Here is a 15,828-nt window from a genome sequence, read left to right on the forward strand (position 1 = left end):
GCCTGGGAACGTCCATATGCCGCAGGTGCGGCCACTTAAAAATACATCAGTATTGGAGTTCCTGTCGTGGCACAGCGGAAACAATTCCGACTAGGAACCAGGAGGTTGCGGGTTCGACCCCTGGTCTCGATCAGTGGGTTAAGGATCTGGTGTTGCCATAAGCTGTGGTGTAGGTTGCAGACGCGGCTCGGATCTGGCATTGCTGTGGCTCTGGCGTAGGCTGGTGGCTACAGCTCTGATTCAGCCTCTAGCCTGGGAACCTCCATCTGCCATGGGTGTGGCCCTAAAAAGACAAAAGACCAAAAAAAAAAAAAAAAAATAATCAACGTCAAGATACCTGTGGTGCGTCAAATGCACCACAGCCAATTTACATCACACGTTAATTGCACTTGATGGCTAGTGCACCCCTGTGCAGACTGAGAAGGGGTCTTGGGGGGCTGTGCCCTCAGCCCTGGCCTTTGCCCCTCCTTTCCTCTGGGCTACATTAGAGAGACTTGGTCCACTAGAGATGCTTCTGATGACATCATTCACTGGCTGCTTCTTCACCTTGATCTTGGGTTAAGTGGGGTCACCAGTGGAGAGTTGCCTCTCCCTCACCTTACAGTGATGGATACCCAGTGAAAAGTAGCTCGGTAAGGGAAATGGCACGATTCCTGTCCTGGCCTCTCTGGAGGACAGAAACCTAGTCATTCATTCAGCGAGGCTCTAGGAAGTGAACAACACAGGTGCCTTGAGCTGGCAAATGAAGGCCTTACGAGAGGGGTGCCCTCTGGGGAGATAGGCCTTACGAGAGGGGTTCACCTGGGGAGATAGGACTTACTCACTTAGTGATCAACTGTGTGGTCCCAATTTTAACATATTACTATTATTATTTTGCTTTTTATTTTTTATTTTATTTGCTTTTTAGGGCCACACGTGGCGTATGGAAGTTCCCAGGCCAGGGGTCAAATTGGAGCTACAGCTGCCGGCCTGTGTCACAGCCACAGCAACACCAGATCTGAGCCGCATCTGTGACCTACACCACAGCCACAGCAACGCCGGATCCTTAATCCACTGAGCGAGGCCAGGGATCTAACCCACATCCTCAGGGATCCTAGTTGTGTTTCTTACTACTGAGCCACAACAGAACTTCCTGGTCTCGATTTTAAATTGTAGTGGGAGCCCAGAGACAAGCAAAAGGACTCCTGGAGTAATTTTGGAAGGAAACCAAACTTGACCTGGCCTTGGTCACAAAAAAGTGAAATGTTTCATGAGTCTACTGTTGTCCTGATGTGATATGGGTTTTCTGTGCCTGTTCATCCTTTTCTGTCCTAGTGGATCCTTCTGTGGATGTCTCTGTGGATCACCCCAGTATGTGGCTTAACTGAGTCTCGTATCTACTAAAAGCAGAGAATTAGCTAGATATTTCAAGACTTCTGCCTTAATTCTTTGAACCTTTCTGATGCAAATGACTCTTTTAGCCTCAATGCTTCAGAATTTCTCTGGCTTTTCTGTTTTGCTTGTGTTGAGATCCAGTAGTCAGAAACATTGAAATGCACTTTTGCACTTTTCCTGGACATGTAGAAGTTTTGCCTAGGGTGTCTGGACTTGACCAGCCTAGAAGTCCTAGTTAAATTTAAGATTTGGTCAGGGCTGTGAAACTAAGGAGATAATAACACTTAATTTCCTTGAAAGAACCAATGCTTTAAATGGGGATCCAGAGACCTTTTTTCTCTCCCTCTCTGTGGCATATGGAGGTTCCCAGACTAGGGGTTGAATCGGAGCTGCAGCCACCGGCCTACACCAGAGCCACAGCAACGAGGGATCCGAGCCTCGTCTGCAACCTACACCACAGCTCACGGCAACGCCAGATCCTTAACCCACTGAGCAAGGCCAGGGATCCAACCCGCAACCTCATGGTTCCTAGTTGGATTCATTAACCACTGCTCCACGATGGGAACTCCCCAGAGACCTTTTTTAAAGGTGCTCTATCATCAGCCCAAGTGTTTCAACCGTGTACCACACACCCTTGTCAAGTGTTGTTGTCTTCTTCTTGGGCCCTCAGGTGGCACACCCTACCCTGGCATGATGGTGGATTCTACTTTCTACAATAAGATCAAGAGTGGGTACCGGATGGCCAAGCCTGACCACGCTACCAGTGAAGTGTGAGCTCCCTTCCCACCCTGTGGGCCTTGTGTTCACGCCCAGTGGGTCGGTGGGGGTGGCAGTGCCCTGGTGTTCCACCCTGTGCTCACTCTGAGTCCTGTGCCCCTCCAGCTACGAGATCATGGTGAAGTGCTGGAACAGTGAGCCGGAGAAGAGACCCTCCTTTTACCACCTGAGTGAGATCGTGGAGAATCTGCTGCCTGGACAATATAAAAAGGTTTGTCTGGGCCCCTTAGGGTGGGTGGTGCCAAGGAAGGGGCAAAGGGAGGAGATAATTAGCTGGTCGTTATTCAAGCAGACAGTACAGTTCCACTGTTTTAAAGGAACATTTTCTTCTTGTTCTTTTTTCTTTCTTTCTTTCTTTCTTTTTTTTTTTTTTTTTTTTTTTTTGTCTTTTTGCCATTTCTTGAGCTGCCCTCGTGGCATATGGAGGTTCCCAGGCTAGGGGTCTAATTAGAGCTGTAGCCACTGGCCTATGCCAGAGCCACAGAAACGCAGGATCCAAGCTGCATCTGCGACATACACCACAGCTCATGGCAACTCCGGATCCTTAACCCACTGAGCGAGTCCAGGGACTGAACCCGCATTCTCATGGATACTGGTTGGGTTCGTTAGAGCTGAGCCATGATGGGAACTCTGCTTATCCATTTTAAATGTTGTTGTTTGCTTCTTTTAACTCCAAACTCCCCATCCATCCCACTCCCTCCTCCTCTCCCATGGCAACCACAAGTCTGTTCTCTAAGTCTGTGAATCTGTTTCTGTTCTGTAGATAGGTTCATTTGTGCCATATTTTAGATTGCACGTATAAGTGATATCATATAGTATCTGTCTTTCTGGACTTACTTCAGTCAGTATGAGAAGCTCTAGTTGCATCCATGTTGCTGCAAAGGGCATTATTTCACTCTTTTTTATGGCTGAGTAGTATTCTCCAAAGGAGGAAAAGCTGGTATGATCCAGTGGCCAGGGCTTCATGGAGGGCTCCCTGGATCCCTGGTAGCAATGACAAATGAACCCCCCCACCCCCCACCTTCCTGCATGGCTCCCTTTCATCCTAAGTATGCAACACTTATAAGCACTTTATTTTGCAGATGTTTGAGTATCTGAAGCTCCTGAGCAGTTAGAAGTCTCAGGGCATCCACAGCCATTAAATTGCTAATTTGACTGCACTTAAATCCATGTGAAATTGGCTTTTACCAGCTGACTGGAAGGAACAACCTCAGCTTTATCTGTGGCTTCACCTGGTTTTTTTGTGGAATAGGAAGGATTGTTCAGAGGAACAAATGTAATTTCATGGAACCAAGCAGGAGACGGTAATGAATGAGACAACTTTCTGCTGATATGCAGAGAAGGAGACCCAGACGCACTTGTATCATAAACTTGATTTCTTAGATTCAGATGAGTCACCTTGTTGACTTTCCATACATATTGTTTCTCTTCCTTCTTGTTAAGGTAGAGCAGTGGTAGCTGAATCGGAAGTGAAATCGTTTTGTTTATTGGTTATGTCACTGCCCATTACAACTGCCAGAAGCGAGGTAGCCACAAGGCAGAAGGAAATTAACTATAGGAAAGTCAGACACGCTGGTTGGTGAAGATATGTTGATGGGAACTATTGCTGAAAAAAATGGGATCTTGGAGTCACCTTGTGGCACAGCAGAAATGAATCCGACTAGTATCCATGAGGATGCGGGTTGGATCCCTGGCCTTTTCAGTGGGTTAAGGATCCAGCGTTTCTGTGAGCTGTGGTGTAGGTCTCTGCCACTGGTGGCCCTTTCTTCATTGTGCCATGTCTGGGGACATTTGCCATCTGACTCACAACTCCACATCTATGAGCTAGTTTGTAAACAGTTAAACAACAGTAAGTTCTGAGCATCTGCATTCTCTTTGGCAGTTCTGTCAATAACCCTTTAGTAACCATGTGACATGAACTTCGCAGAGTTATGAAAAGATCCACCTGGACTTCCTGAAGAGTGACCATCCCGCCGTGGCACGCATGCGCGTGGACTCTGACAACGCCTACATCGGCGTCACCTACAAAAACGAAGAGGACAAGCTGAAGGACTGGGAGGGTGGCCTGGACGAGCAGAGGCTGAGCGCAGACAGCGGCTACATCATCCCTCTGCCCGACATCGACCCCGTTCCTGAGGAGGAAGACTTGGGCAAGAGGAACAGACACAGGTAGAGGCGCGCGCGGGACCACAGCTTTCTGGCGAGCTTCTCTCCCCATTCCCGTCCTTCCTTCCCCTCCATCCGCTCCATCCCCTCCCGCTTCCTCTCCTCTCCCCGCCCCCCCTTTCCCCTTCCCCTCCCCCAGGCACACCGGAAGGGGAGGAGCCATTTCCAGATGGTGAGGCCCTCCTGGGGCTTAATCTGTCCTTGGGAGGAGCCGGTGGCAGAATCCCCAAGGGTTCTTTCTGTTTAGTTTTGAAGAGGCCTCCCAGATGATTCTTTTCGAAAAAAAGATAGTTTTAAAATTTACTCAAGTACAGTTGACTTACGGTGTGACATTAGTGTCAGGTGCACAACATAGTAATTTTATTTATTTATTTATTTAGGTCTTTTCTAGGGCCCCACGCGTGGCATATGGAGGTTCCCAGGCTAGGGTTCTGCCGGCCTAGGCCAGAGCCACAGCAATGCAGGACACAAGCCGCGTCTGCAACCTACACCACAGTTCATGGCAACACTGGATCCTTAATCCACTGAGCGAGGCCAGGGATTGAACCCGCAACCTCTTGGTTCCTAGTCAGATCCGTTAACCACTGAGCCATGACTGGAACTCCAACATAGTAATTTAATATTTTACAGATTACACACCGTGCAAAGTTATTATAAAATATGGACTATGGTGGTCCCTTCGGTAGCACATATGCTAAAATTAGAATGATACAGAGAAGATTAGCATGGCCCCTGCGCAAGGATGACAGGCAAATTCGTGAAGCGTTCCATATTTAAAAAAAAAAAAATATATGGACTATGTTCCCTGTGCTGTGCCATGCATCCTGGAACATTTATTTTACGACTTGTAGTTTGTACCTCTTAATTCATTCATCCACTTTGCCCCTCCCCCGACCCCTCTCCACTCTGGCTACCACTAGTTTGGCCTCTGTGAGTCTGTTTCTGTTTTGTTTGTTCCTTGGTTTTGTTTTTTAGATTCCACATATAAGTGAAAATACACAGTATTTGTCTGGTTCATTTCACTAAGCAAAATACCCTCCATGACCATCCATGTTGTCACAAATGGCAAGATTTCATTTTTAGGACTAATATTTCATTGTGTATATGTGTGTATACACACACACACACACACACACACACACACACACACACGCTTCTTCATTTTTTTCTCATTCATTCATCTGTTGATAGGCACTTAGGTTGCTTCCATATCTTGGCTATTGTAAATAATGCTGTAATGAGGTGCAAGTATCTTTTCAAATTAGTGTTTTTGTTTTCTTTGGATAAAAACCTAGAAGTGGAATTGCTAGGTCATATGGTAGTTCTATTTTTAATTTTTTGAGGGGCCACCGTACTATTTTATATAGTGGTTGCACCAACTTACTTTGCTGTCAACAAGGCACTAGGGTTTTCTTTTTTATCTCTCCTTCTCTCTCTCCTTTTCCCTCTTCACTCAGGATATTGCCTTCATTCAGTAACTACCTACAGTAATTTAGGCAGAAGCATGTGGCATTATTATTTTAGAGGCTTATAATTGTGACCTCTCTCAACCAACTTATTTATAAGATAGAGACAGCTCTTATTTATTTGTATGCACCAGATAATTTTAAAAGTGTAATTGGCTCAGCGAAAACAAATCTAACTAGTAACCATGAGGACACAGGTTTGATCCTGGCCTTGCCCAGTGGGTTAAGGATCTGGCATTTTTTGTGAGCTGTGGTGTAGGTTGCAGACGTGTCTTGGATCCAGAGTTGCTGTGGTTGTGGTGTAGGCCAGCGGCTGTAGCTCTGATTCCACCCCTAGCCTGTAGCTCTGATTCCACCCCTAGCCTGGGAACTTCCATATGCAGAGGGTGTGGCCCTAAAAAGAGCAAAAAAAAAAAAAAAAAAAGTGTAATTGTTTGTTTTTGTTTTGGACACGTGTTTGAGATTTGGAGACGGGGAAAAGACCTGACTTACCTTTCTGTTTATCCTTTGCCTCAGAACAATTTTTAAGTGTGTTGATATTCCTTTAGCTAATAGTGTTTGTCCAAGTTTTGGGTAGTTCTGGTAGAACTTCATAGGCTGGGAGGAAGGCTGAGCTGTGGGTTTAGGGGTACTGTACCCCAGATCTGTCATCTGTTTGGTTGCTTTGTGTTTGGGCATGCTTTATATTTCAACTGTAAGTGAGGCTTCTGTTTCTAAATAAATTTAGAAGATCGCATTGTCTAAATAACATAAGAAAGATGCCAAGGACTTTTCTAGGGATGCACAAGACTGGACTTCAGAGTTTGGCATATATTCCACAGAAAGAACAATTCTAATTGATAGTTGTTGTGTTAGATAACTGGAACTTCTGTAAAGGGGACACATTTGGTCTTTAAATCACACAAAGTCTGTCCCAAATAACTATGCCAGGTCAGTGAGACTGCGGCCCTGACAGGGAGCCTGAAATGGTGAGCGTCTTAGCATGGGCTGCCACAACACAAGTTCTAAGCACAAGTACTTGTGGCGTGATACTTAGTACTGAGTACTCACACTTTAGTACTTAGTACTAAGTACTCATACTTAGTACTAAGGGGCTTGAACATATTCCTCACAGTTCTGGAGACTGGACGTTCAAAATCAAGATGTTTACGTGTTTGGTTTCTCCTGAGGCCCCTTTCCTTGGCCTGCACTTGGCTACCTTCTTGCTGTGTCCTCACCCAGGCTTTTTCTGTGTGTGTGTGTGTGGGGGGGAAGGTATCCTGGTGTCTCCTACTCCTCTTATAAGGACACCTATCCTATTGGGTTAGGACCCCAACCTTATCACCTCATTTAGCCTTACTTACTTCCCTAAAGGCCCTATCTCCAAAAGTGGTGATGTTGGGGGTTAGAGGTACAGCATATGAATTTGGAGGGGACACAATTCAGCCCATAAAGGTGAGGAGGGATCCCTGAGCTGGGATGCTCTGGGTCTAGGCAGCCAGGAGTGGCCCTGCAGACCCCCCCTTATTCAGGCTCAGGATGCATGTCCTTGGGAGGGGAGTGGGCCTGAGGAAGACAGGGCCCTTGCCATAGACGACTTGGGGGTGCTAGGTCAGAGCCTATCAAAGGCCAGGCTCTGGGCTGCATGATGGGCCCTGTGGCTCAGAAGCCAGAAACAAGCCCAGTCATCAGATTGGGGGCCACTGTGCAGCCTCAAAGAGCAGCAAGGATGATGCGGTTGGTGCTGGGTCTCAGTGGAAGTTAGGCTTACTTTGTGCCTACCCTCCAGCCATTAGCCAAAGTCCCAGAAACTGGTCTGGCCTCCTGGGAAGAGGGGCTGTCAGGACTGGATGGTTATTAAGAACAGCCAGGTGAACTGGGGTTCAGAGTGAGACTCTAGGACCAGGGAGTGAGTGGAGAGGGAGGGTGGAGTGAAAATCAGGAACTGTGCAAAAGCCTAGTCCTTTTTTTTTTTTTTGGTAATTTTAGGTCCACACCTGTGGCCTATGGAAGTTCTCAGGCTAGAGGTTGAATTGGAGCTGCCGCTGCCAGCCATAGCCACAGCCACGGCCATGCCAGATCCGAGCTACATCTGCAACCTACACCACAGCTCACGCCGATGCCAGATCCTTAACCCACCGAGTGAGACCAGGGATCAAACCCACATCCTCATGGATACTAGTCGGGCTCATTACCCCTCAGCCACAATGGGAACTGTAGCCCAGTCTTAAGGAAGGGCCCAGTCTGGGGGAGATGGAGACTGATCTGGGAAGGAGGCAAGAGAGGCCGAGGGTCAGACTTAGCCTGCCAGGCAGGAAACAGCTGGAAGGTCTCAGAGCCCCCGTTTGGTATGTGTGTGAGAGAGCCCTTCCTGTGTCTGCCCAGCAGATGGTTTGGCTTATGCGCTGTGGCTGTAGCAGGTGCTGTGGTTTCATAGTGAGGGGGTGAAGCCATGGTCCTGCCTGTCAGCTGATGATAATCTGCTTGGAGCTAAAAGAGATACTTAGAAATTTAGCAACACAAGACGGGGTAGTGATAAGACAGAGTTCAGACAAGGGAAAACAGGCAGTGGTGACAGTCCGGAAACTATAGAGAAGATTTTCTAAAAATTATTGTAAAAAATTTTAGGCATTCCCATCGTGGTGGAACAGAGACGAATGCGACTAGGAACCAAGAGGTTGCAGGTTCGATTCTTGGCCTCGCTCAGTGGGTTAAGGATCCAGCATTGCCATGAGCTGTGGTGTAGGTCACAGACACCACTTGGATCCCATGTTGCTGTGGCTATGGTGTAGGCTGGCAGCTACAGCTCTGACTTGACCCTTAGTCTGGGAACTTCCATATGCCATGGGTGTGGCCCTAAAAAAAAAAAAACGAACAAACAAAAAAACAAAAAAAAAAAATTCTAAAAAATTTTAAATGGCCAGAAAAATTGAAAGAATACAGCTGCCACTTAGATTTAACTGTCATTAACCTTGTGCCACATTTGCTTTAGGAAGAGCTATATAGATAGATCAGTATGTGTATCTATAAAATAGGTGTTGTGTGTATTATACATATACACACTCAGACTTTTTTTCCCCTGCTAAATCATTTGAAACAAAATCATCTGCAACTCCAGCACACATCTGGCAAGAATAAGGATGTGCTCCTGATCACGTATTAATAGCGTGATCACACATCCAAGAGAATTAACAACTATCCTCTGATATCTTCTTTTTTTTTTTTTTTGTCTTTTTGCCTTTTCCAGGGCCGCTCCTGCGGCATATGGAGGAGGTTCCCAGGCTAGGGGTCGAATCGGAGCTGTAGCCGTCAGCCTGCACCAGAGCCACAGCAATGCGGTATCCGAGCCGCTTCTGTGATCTACACCACAGCTCACGGCAACGCCGGATCCTTAACCCACTGAACAAGGCCAGGGATGGAACCCGCAACCTCATGGTTCGTTAACCACTGCACCATGATGGGTACTCTTTGTTTTTTTTTTTTTCCCCCCTCTGATATCTTCTAATAGCCAGGCCCTATTTAGATTCAAGTAAAAGCTTGAATAATAGCAACAATAATCATAACAAACCTTTATTGAGCATTTATGTGCTAGGCACCATGCTCAGTGCTTTATGATTGTTACCTTAATCACTGCAACAGACAGGAATATTGTCAGGCCCTGTTGTCATCCCATTTTATAGGCAAGGGGACAAGTTTCAGGAGGTTAAGAGACTTGTGTGAAGTCCCACAGCCACTAAGTGGCTTTCCAGATTTTAAGACTTTCTGACACTAGAACGCCCCTCTCAGACACCCTCACCTGGGCCTTTGTGATTTAGGTTTTGGGTGGGGGGGTGGGTGTTGGATGTGAGAGGAGGGGTAGGAGGGCTTGGGGTGAAACCCTGAAATCACAGAGTGGACATCCAAGTGGTTTCAGGGCCAGCAGGTGACTGACCTGGCTGCACTTTGCCCCTGATTCGGTCCCTCTGCTTTATCTTCCCCGGGACCTTTTGATCAGGCATTGCTTATTTTCACTTCCCCTCAGGTTGAGTAAGGCAAGTAGAAATTGTCCCAGCTGGCTAGCACCTTGGGGCAAGATTTGGCAGAAGAGAAAGGAAGCTGGGGTGTGGAGATGACCTATGAGCTGGATTTTTTTTTCCATGCTGCCCACTGCAGTGTGATGGGTGCTGCGTCTGGTCTGGTGGCCGAATCTTGCCCTCCTGGGTAACCTGAGTTTAAGGTCCAAGGATATTCAGGGAGAGCTCCTTTGCCTTTGGGAGGCCACCCTGGGAACGTCATCATGGTCTAGTTGGTCTGACTGTGACCTTCCTTCCTTCTGTCTTTCTCTTCATTTTTTAAAGTTTTATTGAAGTACAGTTGATTTAGAATGTTGTAATAGGAGTTTCCCCTGTGGCTCAGCAGGTTAAGAACACAACTAGGATCCATGAGGATACAGGTTTGATCCTTGGCCTCACTCAGTGGGTTAAAGGATCCAGCATTGCCACAAGCTGTGGTATAAGTCACAGATGCAGCTCAGATCCTGCGTGGCTGTGGCTGTGGCTGTGGTGTAGGCCAGCAGCTGCAGCTCCAATTCGACCCCTAGCCTGGGAACTTCCGTATGCCTCAGGTGTGGCCCTAAAAAGCAAATTAAAAACAAAAACAAAAAACATATGGGAAGATGTAACAAGAGGGAGTATTTTCCTGGACCATAACAGACTAATAAGACAGGTGGTCCAGAGACTTAGCTACTATTTTGTTTTGTTTTGTTTTTTGTCTTTTTGCCTTTCCTAGGGCCGCTCCTGCGGCATGTGGAAGTTCCCAGGCTAGGGGTCAAATCAGAGCTGTGGCCACCAGCCTACACCAGAGCCACAGCAACTCGGGATCCGAGCCACATCTGCAACCTACACCACAGCTCACGGCAATGCTGGATCCTTAACCCACTGAGTAAGGGATGGAACCCGAAACCTCATGGTTCCTAGTTGGATTCGTTAACCACTATGCCACCACGGGAACTCCAGAGACTTAGCTACTATTAATAAGGCCTAGTACAGTAGCAGCACATTGAGTGAATGGCTTGTCAACAAAATCTTTGCCAGACCTGGGAATCAGCATTCCTGGCACTGTGGGACGAAACGGTCATGAAATGCCTCCCAAGACTATGGTCGAATTTATGACGATGGGGGAGCCCTGTGAACTGGAGATTGGCCCTTGCCATCAGCCTCTGCATGGAGTAAAACATGAGCCACTTCAGCTGCCGACCCAGAGCCCCCCCTGAGCAGAGCTCAGGGTGGAGACCAGGAGCGAGGCGCTCTGTGCTCTGGGAAGACTGGAAGAACAGGTCTTCAGATAGTCAGATATTTTTAGGAGAAGATTTTATGAGCCCAATTCTTGCATCTCCTCATATCTAGATAAACACTGAAATCCTTTAGTGATGACTGATGTGTGTGACTAGTAGCAACCTTCATGAGACCAGCAGCAAACTTCTGTAAGAAGTGCATGGATGCAGGCGCCTCCCCCTTCACTTTTATCATATATATATGTGTGTGTGTGTATATATATATATATATATATATATATTTATTTTTTTTTTTGTCTTTTTGGAGCCGCACCAGAGGCACATGGAGGTTTCCAGGCTAAGGGTCGAATCCAAGCTGTAGCCACTGGCCTACACCACAGCCACAGCAGTGCAGGATCCAAGCCACATCTGCAACCTACACCACAGCTCATGGCAACGCTGGATCCTTAACCCACTGAGCAAGGCCATGGATCGAACCTGTGTCCTCATGGATACTAGTTGGGTTCATTAACCACTGAGCCACAAGGGGAATCCAATCATTCATATCTTGCTATTCCCCCCTTTCCTGGGCTATAGTTCAATGGACAAAACAAAAGATGTCACTGTTGTCTGTAAGAACAGCCACTCCCAAGGTAGGCCACAGCCCTAAGGGAACTCAGGGAAGAAAGAAGAATGACCGCAGCTGAGGTGCATATCAAAGGAGTGATTTGAGTAAGCCCAGACCTTCTCGTCTTCCCATAGAAACAGTCTTTTTCTGTAAATCTGGTTATCTGTAAATCTTTTGTTCCTCCTACCTTCCCTTTTTTGCAAAAACTTGTATATCCTAGCTTACCTCCTCACCTCCTCAGAGCCGTTTCTCAGGGCTACCGGGCTTAAGTCTTAATTTTGCCCCCAGTAAAATTTAACTCTCAAGAAAAAACACCAAGGAGTTCTCATCATGGCGCAGTGGTTAACGAATCCGACTAGGAACCATAGGTTTTGGGCTGGATCCCTGGCCTTGCTCAGTGGGTTAAGGATCTGGCGTTGCCGTGAGCTGTGGTGCATGTAGGTTGCAGACGTGGCTTGGATCCCACACTGCTGTGGCTCTGGTGTAGGCCGGTAGCTACAGCTCGGATTCGACTCCTAGCCTGGGAACCTCCACATGCCTTAGGTGTGGCCCTAGAAAAGGCAAAAAGACAAAAAACAAAACAAAACAAAACAAAAACACACCAAAAAGCAAACTCCCAAAACCAATGCTGTGATAATTTCTACAGTACAACAAAATGATTCGGTTATACACATACACACATCCTTTCTTTTTCAGATTTTTGTTCCCATGTAGATGATCGCAGAATCTTGGGTAGAGTTCCCTATGCTCTACTGCAGGTCCCCCATTGGTCAATCATTCCATAAACCTCAGTGTGCAAATGCCAGTCCCAGCCCCCCCCCCCCATTTACCCCTGACCCCTGGCCATAATCTGTCTATTCTTGCCCTCCTCCAGCTCTCAGACCTCTGAAGAGAGTGCCATTGAGACGGGCTCCAGCAGTTCTACCTTCATCAAGAGAGAGGACGAGACCATTGAGGACATTGACATGATGGACGACATTGGCATAGACTCTTCGGACCTGGTGGAGGACAGCTTCCTGTGACTGGCAGATTCGGGGGCTACCTTCCAACTCCTAGAACCACCTTGGATCTTTTTAAGAAAACCACTTCATTTCAATGCACAGTTTGAAGGGAGGTTTTGGATGGGTCTAAAGAGAAGTTCCCAGCCAAGGGCCTCAGGGAGCCTTCTAAATATGAATGAATGGGATATTTGGAAATGAACTTCTCCAGCATTGCCTCTTGGCAGTGCTTCCGTAGCATCTCATTGGCGCAGGCAGGTTGGAGGGAGATGGACATGGAAATAGATAATGGGCCACAGAAGATGAACTTTGTGTTTCAAGGGCATTGGTGAGAATCCAACCTCTGCAACTTTTACGGCAACAAAACTCCAGCGTTGTAACTATGTAAATAACTCTAACCAAGGATGTGTTTTGATTTGTGTTAACTATCTTCTCTGGACTTCTGGAGAGACCACTCAGTCCATCCATGTACTTCCCGCTTGAAACTTGGTATCAGCTGCTGTTGAACTTTCTTACGAAGTACATGCAAAACCACTTTTGAACCTTAAAAGGTACTGGTACTCTAGCATTTTACTTTTTTTTTTTTTTTTTTAGTGTTGAAGAGATAAAGGATAATAAGTAACCAACCTTGTTTATTAGGTTTGGGTCATTTATAAGCCCAATGATTCATTGTCATATTGTAATCTGTCTTTATAACAATGCGACTGTTATCAGTAACGCTAAATCTGTAACATGTAACACGTTTTCCCTACAGAAAAAGCACAATTAAAAAAAAATTCCTTACTAAGTAGGTGACAAGTTTGACAGTGTTTGACATTTATATTAAATAATCTGTTTCTCTATAAAATACAGTTGTAGCTTTAGTGGATTAAATTTAGTTGAACATAGAGAACAAAGTAAAAGTAGTGTCTTCCAGGAAGTCAAGAGTGTTTAACTGTGTACTGAATAGGCTCCCTAATTCACTGTACTAAAAACAATTAACTGCCCTCTGAAGTAATGGGATTTGAAATAAATAAAACCCCTACATCCTAAAGGGTCTCAATATGAAGGCATGCGTCTGCCTCATGTGACTTTGCATCTTATTACCCAGTCGAAAAGATAATCATCAACAAAAAGACTGGATTTGCAGAGGGTTTGTTTCATGCCTGGTGATAATTCTGGTGGATCTCAATGTGTATATATATTTTTTAATTCTGCAAACCCTGAAAGAGTCAGAAACGGGTCCTGAACAGGAGGCCCCTTCCTTTATCTCTTCCCCACAAGAGAAAGAGATGGAAACTCTGAGACAATAAAGGCGTTTGTTTAGTGAAGGCTGTGTGTGCCTTAACCTGCATCCTCAGTGGAAATGGCAATGAGAATCATAAGATTCTAGGTCTCTATCCTAGAGATTCTGAATATCAGGTCTGGGGGAGCAGAGACCTGTATTTTTATAAATACTCAGGCTGTTCTAATCAGCCAGGCTGGGGAAATACCTGTGTGGATGACAGGAAGAGGCCATGGGAAAAAACCCAACATTTGAAATTAGGAAACTGGGCTAGAAATCATGGAGGAAGCCTACTATTTAAAGCTTTGGCTTTGGGTCATTGACAATTAATGCCATATCTCTATCAATTGCTACCCGTAATTTAACGTTTCAGTCTTGGCTGAGACAGAGCAAGCTCAGTCTTGGTTTGGCAGATCTTCACACTGGGTGGGGGAACTGAACTCCCTCCCCACCAACCTCCCCCCAAAAGCCATGTACAAAAATGATGCAATTGAGCACACCACGTCTCTGTACAGCCAGGTCAGTATTTTGGTGACAGACTTAATTTGAATGTTTTAGTGATATTTGGGGGTTAGATGGGAGGACAGATTGTCACATCCATCCCAAACTGTCAAACTAGTTGGCGTGGGCTCATTGGTATTCTTTGCGATACCCCTTAATTGCTGACACCGTATGTATGAAACATGGGCTATGATTACTGCAATCACCGTGCGTGCTCCTGGCAGGTGATGCTTAGGACGAGGTAGAAGCAGTAACAAGGTACTTGACTAGCTACAGGTGTAATCACAATGCAAGCCCCACCTTTTTCGTGCTAAGTGTGAAGACTGAAGCCGGATTGGCCAATGAAACAGGAAAACCTGACCAGGTTCTGTAGCGCCCACTAGACTTGAAATACATTTGTGTTTCTAGAGTCACAGCTCAAGCACTCTGTTTATCACGCCCTCTCCCTCATTCAGCCTTCTTCTGTTGGTGCTTTGCATTTTCATGTCCTGTGAGCCTTGCACGTTATCAAGAGGCTGGATGAAAAATTCTCAGCCCAGCAGGTTCTAGTCCTAAGAAATGCTCTTACCCAAGTTCACAGGGAGCTGCCTTTTTAAAAAAAATCGTGTTTTCAGGGTATCACAGATCTGTTTCCTTTTTGACCTCCTGCCAAGACCCCAGTTGAAAATGTGTCAATCCTTCCCGCTTTCTCGTTTTATGAAGACAATCAAAGTTGGCCTGAGAAACACAATTTGTGACTTGTTTAAATGATCGGTGATGTCCTTAAAATGTGGTCTGCCAATCTGTACAAAATGGTCCTATTTGTGTGAAGAGGGACGTGAGATTAAAATGATGTTATACATCAATATGTATATATGTATTTCTATATAGACTTGGAGAATACTGCCAAAACATTTATGACAAGCTGTATCACTGCCTTTGTTTATATTTTTTTAACTGTGATATTCCCCACAGGCACATTAACTGTTGCACTTTTGAATGTCCAAAATTTATATTTTAGAAATAATAAAGAGAAAAATACGTAAATGTTCCCCAGACGGTGGTGTGGTGAATGTTCGAGAACTAACGCGACAGGAAGGGTCTGCCGACACAATTGTATCACAAATGCCCCCTGTTCATGTTTTTGTTTTAAGACGTGTAAATGAAGATCTTTATATTTCAATAAATGAGATATATAATTTAAAGTTATGCTAAGGTTCCAGCATGTTTGTCTTTAGTTTAACCATATAAATGAAAGCAAGCCTGTTTATTTTCTTAGCCATATTCTTTTTTTTTCTTTTTCTTTTTGTCTTTTTAGGGCCGCACCCACCGCACATGGAGGTTTCCAAGGTAGGGGTCGAATTGGAGCTGTAGCTGCCAGTCTACACCACAGCCACAGTACAACAGATCTGAGCTGAGTCTGTGGCTCACACCACAGCTCACGG

The 15,828-nt window shown here is 45.8% G+C and overlaps 1 protein-coding gene and 1 non-coding gene across 13 annotated transcripts in view; both read left to right on the forward strand.

Annotated features, from left to right (window-relative positions):
• The window catches only part of PDGFRA (platelet derived growth factor receptor alpha), a 54,614-nt gene extending 39,022 nt beyond the window's left edge, over window positions 1–15,592 (forward strand). For 9 of the 12 annotated variants that reach the window (XM_084970812.1, XM_084970811.1, XM_084970813.1 and 6 more), the window contains 4 exons: window positions 2,045–2,144; window positions 2,257–2,362; window positions 4,079–4,320; window positions 12,516–15,592. In XM_084970812.1, the coding sequence (XP_084826938.1) occupies window positions 2,045–2,144; window positions 2,257–2,362; window positions 4,079–4,320; window positions 12,516–12,663 (596 nt within the window). In that variant the 3' untranslated portion in view covers window positions 12,664–15,592. 12 annotated transcript variants of the gene reach the window in all.
• LOC146400440 (U6 spliceosomal RNA) lies at window positions 4,988–5,094 on the forward strand. The gene has a single exon (XR_014813898.1). It is a non-coding gene; the product is annotated as a U6 spliceosomal RNA (small nuclear RNA).
• Window positions 15,593–15,828: the final 236 nt, after the last annotated feature.

The sequence above is a fragment of the Sus scrofa genome, chromosome 8 (assembly GCF_054392235.1).
Source record: "Sus scrofa isolate SSC_HxYL_T2T_F1_AM1 chromosome 8, Sscrofa_HxYL_maternal_Yorkshire_Landrace_v2.0, whole genome shotgun sequence".
NCBI classification, from domain to species: domain Eukaryota; kingdom Metazoa; phylum Chordata; class Mammalia; order Artiodactyla; family Suidae; genus Sus; species Sus scrofa.